General features: G+C 36.8%; 1 protein-coding gene across 3 annotated transcripts in view; it reads right to left on the bottom strand.

Annotated features, from left to right (window-relative positions):
* Positions 1-2203: 2203 nt before the first annotated feature.
* The window catches only part of LOC311625609 (UDP-glucuronosyltransferase 2B31-like), a gene marked incomplete at its 5' end in the record, with an annotated part of 175748 nt that continues 171951 nt past the window's right edge, over positions 2204-6000 (bottom strand). For 2 of the 3 annotated variants that reach the window (XM_084890108.1, XM_084890110.1), the window contains 2 exons: positions 2204-2719; positions 5641-5860. In XM_084890108.1, the coding sequence (XP_084746234.1) occupies positions 2440-2719; positions 5641-5860 (500 nt within the window). In that variant the 3' untranslated portion in view covers positions 2204-2439. The remainder of the gene's footprint in view (positions 2720-5640; positions 5861-6000) is intronic. The other variant, XM_084890106.1, reaches the window with a different exon arrangement.

Below are 6000 nucleotides of genomic sequence, written 5' to 3'. Positions count from 1 at the left end.
TGTGAACATGTAATTTACCCATCATTCAATTGATTCATATAAAATGTACATTTCAATAGTTCATATTGTTTTCACCGAATTGTGCTACCACCATGTTTTATTGTTATGTGGAAGCATTTTCCTACCCCATGAAACCTTTACCCTTTACATGGAACTCCCTAATGTCTTACTCCCTAAACCCTATCTGACCATTAATCTGGTTTGTGTCTCTGTAGGAGTAGAGGATTTCTTGTAAAACAGAATAATGTCATATGTGGCCTTTTGTGATTGGCTTCTTAGCAAAATAATTTAAAGATTTATTCATATTACAGCATGTATCCTTTTTATTTGCCAAGTAATATTCCATAATAAAGACATACCACATTCTTTTTATTCTTGCATTAGTTGATAGAAATCCCTTTTCCCCAATTTTGGCTACTATGAATAATTATTTTTAATATTCATGTGCAAGTTATGACTGAACAAGTTTTCCTTGGGTATACATGTGTTTGTAAATAGCTAAATGATGTTGTGCCTTATTTTGCAAGAAGTGCGTATATATATATATATGTACAGACACATACTATACGAACAGTCAATAAGTCCCTTTAGAGTATGAGTTCTACATTATCAAACCTGAAATTGAGACCATATATCCATTATCAAAGGCTGCAAGAGGAGAGAAAGCAACCAGGTGAATCTTTTTAAGGGGCTGTGAGGAAAAGAGAATTAGTTACTAAAGCCAAAGTCTATCATAGACAGCTCAATTTTATATTAGAAAACAACTAGCTATTGTTATATTTCTAAGTTAGCATACACTTTTTTATTGTTGTTATTGTTGTTAATCCTCACCCAAGGATATTTTTTCCATTGATATTTTTAGAGAGAGTGGAAAGACGAGAGAGAGAGAGAGAGAGAGAGAGAGAGAGAGAGAGAGAGAGAGAGAGAAAGAGAGAGACAGACATTGACTATTTGCCTCTAGCACATTGGTTCTCAACCTTTTTAATGCCCTGACCCTTTAATACAGTTCCTCATGTTGTGGTGACCCCCAACCTTAAAATTATTTTAGATGCTACTTCGTAATTGTATTTTGTTACTGTTAATGAATTGTAAATGTCTGTGTTTTCTGATGTTCTTAAGGCTACCCTGCTAGCAGTTCTCAACTTGTGGGTGGAGAGATATTTACATTACTATTCATTAACAGTAACAAAATTATAGTTATGAAGTAGCAACGAAATAATTTTATGGTTGGAGGTCACCACAACATCAGCAACTGTCTTAAAGGGCTGTGGCATTAGAAAGGTTGAGAACTACTGCTCTAGCCCAAGAACCTACAACCAAGGTACGCACCCTTGACTAGAATCAATCTCGCAACTCTTCAGTCTGCAGGGTGACACTCTAACCACTGAGCCCCAGCTATGGCTCCACATACACTTTAATGGGAAATGACTTAAACTGGATGAGGGCAAATGACCTGGCATATTTTTAGGTAAGGAGTGATGCTGAGGCTGGATATACAGTACAACCAAGGAGCAGAAGGGGGCAGGAGCAGGAAGGAGGGCATAAATGAGGGTTAAAAGGGTGGACATTTGTAATACTTTCAAAAACAAAGATAATCCTATAATAAAAGCTTAATATGCAAATTGACTAACAGCGGAATGACCAGCAGGACTACTGGTCACTATGATGTGCACTGACCACCAGGGGGCAGACACTCAAGGCAGGAGCTGCTCTGAGACCCCAGAACCCAGGGCAGCCAAGGCAGGTGCCAGCAGGGCCCCCCTCCTTGCCGGACCCTCCTTCGCCGATTGCCTTGCTGTTGCCCCAGAGATCGGCCCTGATTGCCCGCCAGGCCTAGGGACCCTACCAGTGCATAATTTTCATGCAGTGGGCCTCTAGTATATATATATAAAACTACCCTCCCCCCCAAAAGGAGGCATTAGTGGTCTCCCAAAATGAAATGGAAGGATGAATCATTTTACACAATTCTAACTATTGAATGATTTCTTTAGCAAAAGATAAAACCACCGAATTTTGTATCAGAATAAAGTTAAAATATTCAGAGTATTTGCACAGTAATACTGATTTGTGAAATAAGTCAGTTAGAGAAAGATAAATATCACATTAAACTACTTAATGTTCTTCTGTTTATGCCTAATGTTGGAAATATAATTAAGCTTAATTTTTGGTATAACTTTAAAATTAATATAATAAAATTCAATATATACCCACATTGTTTTATTGTTATTTTATTTTTGCTCTGTATTTTTTCTATTTGGCATGAATATTTTTAACAGTTAGACAGTAAATAGCTTGAAAACAAATTTTGATTTGAGAAGTTAAATTGTGAAAAGTCATTTTGTCACAGAAAGTAGGAATCCTTATGTTACAACTTCTTTGTGTGGAATAAACTGAAGGAGGCATATCAGCTTAAGGAGTGTCAGCTTCAGGCCTCAGAAACTACTCCCTTTTTTTCTTGTTTCCTGGTTTAGCAAACTTCTGGTAACAAAAAAGACAACATTTTGTGATGACAAATATAGCAGTTGCCACACAGGCCAGCAGGAACCCTATCACATCCAAAGAGTGGTACTGGAACCAACTGAGGTCATAGGAGGCTGGCCGCAGGTGTTTGGCACCTTTGTGGCGCATGACAAACTCGATCCAGAAGACTGCTCGATCCAGAGGTTTCATAGGCTGGTCATGATGAATTCTTGATAATGTCATTGCATTCTCTTTATATCTAAAGGAGAAATACAAAAATACCAACATTGAAAAGAAGTTAACTTACCTAAGTATATCATGCCCATGAAAGGTTTTTGAAAATGTCATGAATATGATTCAAAATAGTACCATTCGTTGAATTTACTTTTTCATAGATAGTTTGGACTTAAAATGGAATTTTCTGATAACACGTATTTTTAAAAGTGAAGATAGAAGTTGAACAGTTCAGTCTTTTCTAGCAGAGTAAATAGTAGGAACCATTGTTAGTGCTATAAATGAAATGGTGGAAATTCACTTGCAGAATGAATCTCATAAGGTGTTTAGTGGGAGTAGTGTCATCCTGAGTGAAATCCCTTCTCAGTATTCCCCGGACCTCCACTCTTGTCTTTGACCCTCTATTTTTCAATTGCCATTTCTTAGCCAGCATGGTTTCAGATATCAGATATGACACTTCCATGCTCAAAATTTCATGAACCGATCAATGGGTAAATAAATGAAATATATCCATACATAGACTATTGGGGACAAAACAGGGCTTTGTAATAAATCAAACTAAAAATAACCTCATAGGATGATCTGATCATAAAATTCTTAACTGGTAAGGTGGGTAGTCATGTCTCATTCTTACAAAAAATTTTATCTGTGACATAAGCAAGCCCTGCTCATGGTTTTTGTGCTTCTAGGTTCATAAGCCTTTAAAATGTCAGATTATTCCTCTTTTTCAGACTCCTCAAAGGCATAACCACCCTCAAGAGAGCACATAATCTTATTAACTATCATGTAATCTTTCTTATGCTACCTCCTTAATCCCAGATGTATAAAAGAGTCTGAAAAAACAGTCATTCTCAGGAGCACTTGCTTCCTAGCATGTTGACTCTTTTGTTCAAATAACCTTATACAAAAAATTGAGGTTAGTTGCTGTGGTACAGTTGGTTGGCCATTATCCTTTGCCCTGGGGGTTGCTGGTTCAATTCCCAGTGAGGTCACAACCCAGGCATTATGGATCAGCAGGAGGCAGCTGATCAATGCTGCTCTCATATTGATGTCTCTCCCTCTTTCCCTCTCCCTATTAATTTTTTTTTTAAATTCTCTATGGGTTTGAACATTTCTTATGTTGACACTATTACTCAGCAATACAAAGCTATCACATGGATGATACTAAAAAATATGCCAAGTGAAAGAAGCCACTTGCAAATATATGATGATTCTATTTGTCTGAAATATCCAGAATATTGTGATTTATAGGATAGAAAGTGGATTAATGGTTGTGTAGGGCTGGGGGATAGGGAATTACTTCTAAGGCATATGAGATTTCTTTTGGGTCTGGTGAAAGTTTCCTAAATTTAGATTTTATTGACCGTTTCATTACTCTGTAACATACTACCTATATTTGATGTTTATACATTAAACATTGAATTTTATGATATGTAATATATATATATGTATATATACATATATACATATATGTATATGTATATGTATATGTATATATACATATATATGTATATGTATATGTATATGTATATATATATAATTAGAGGCCCACTGCACGAATTTGTGCATGGGTGGGGTCCTTTGGCCTGGCCGGAGATTGGGGCTAATGGGGGCCCTCTCACCCAGTCATGATCAGGGTGGGGCTGGCTGAGGGAGGGATTTCGGGAGGTTGGCTGTTTGGGGAAGGTTAATTGTAGAAGTGCACTGACCACCAGGGGCAGCTCCTGCATTGAGCATCTGCCCCATGGTGGTCAGTGTGTGTCAGTTGACTGGTCATTGGGTTGACCGGTCATTATAGTTATTTAGGCTTTTATATTGTAAAGTATGTTAAAATAATTATAATAAAAATCATTTTTTTAAGTAGAAAGTTATTGTCAATGTAAGAACATCCAAACCTGTAGAGAATTTTTACGAGTTCATTGGAACCAAACTCCTGACATATGTTGGGAACAAGATATCAAATGACCCTATGAAAAATAGTTTTGCAGTTGCCTTTATGCTTTTGAGTTTAAGGTTAAAAAAAAGTAAGATTACACGAAGTTGGATAAAACAAAGCAGGGATTGGATTACAGGATACCGTTAATAAGATTATGTGCTCTCTGGAGAGTTAATGACCCCACCTTTTTTTAAAAAAATACATTTTTATTGATCTCAGAGAGGAAGGGAGAGGGAGAGAGATAGAAATATCAATGATTAGAGAGAATTATCGATCAGCTGCCTCCCCCATACCTTCCATTGGGGACCAAGCTCACAACTGCAACCTGGGCATGTGGCTTGGACTGGGAACCAAACTGTGACTTCTGGTTCACAGGTCAATGCTCAATCACTGAGCGACGCTAGCTGGGTTGTGGCTCTTTTGAGGGGTATTATTTCTGGTATTTAAAAGGAGTATTAAGCTAGATGCAAAAAACAAACAAACAACCCCCCACAAACAAAAACAAACAAACAAAAACAATGGGCAGGGCTGGTGTAAAAACCTTTCAGTAAATAAGTTATGGCCCTGGAGCATGTCTACTCATCAGTACCTTCACAGTTAGGAATTTATGATCAGGTCACCCTGTAGAGAACTTTCCATAGAAACCCCATTTTCCCCCCACAAGATTTATAGTTTCAGAAATGTTTGGCACTAAATTGAAATACTTTATGCAACTTCTTCAGTTCTTCATTTCTTCATTCTATGGGTTCTATCATATTTTAAAAAAAGTGTCCTTGTAGTGAACAATATAACTTTGTGTATGCTTGTGTAGAAAATTGTTGCAGTAATTGATTACCTGTTCAATCAGGTTAAAAGAAACTTTGAAGTTAATGTCTGGTTGAAAATAAAAGCAAATTTAAATTGGCTAAATCATGTTAATAACTTTAAAATTAATCTCTCAGTATGGGATGAAACTTGTACTTGTCACAGACAAAAGAATCTATAAATACTATTAAAATTATGGTACTCACGATGGATCATTAATGACTGTCTTCAATGCATTGAGTAAATCTGCAGTAGACATAGTGTTGAAGTCCATTCTGACAGCTGCTCCCTTGGTCTTCATGTGAGCAATGTTATCAGGTTGATCCGAAAACATAGGGATGCCCACCATAGGGATCCCATGGTATATTGCCTCATAGATGCCATTGGTTCCACCGTGAGTTATAAAGGCTTTGGTTTTTGGATGGCCTAGGATTGGGTGAATTTCAGTAAATTATTAATTATAAGTCTTAGAAATGAAATGAGACTTGGGCAAGAAGAGCACTCAGGCACTGTATTCTAGATTATTATACACATGAAACTGCATTAAAATGTATTTTAGATCTCAG

This window comes from Pipistrellus hanaki, assembly GCF_964339955.1.
Source record: "Pipistrellus hanaki genome assembly, chromosome: 1".
NCBI classification, from domain to species: domain Eukaryota; kingdom Metazoa; phylum Chordata; class Mammalia; order Chiroptera; family Vespertilionidae; genus Pipistrellus; species Pipistrellus hanaki.
Note: the sequence above shows the minus strand (reverse complement) of the source record. Positions and strands in the feature narration are given on the sequence as shown.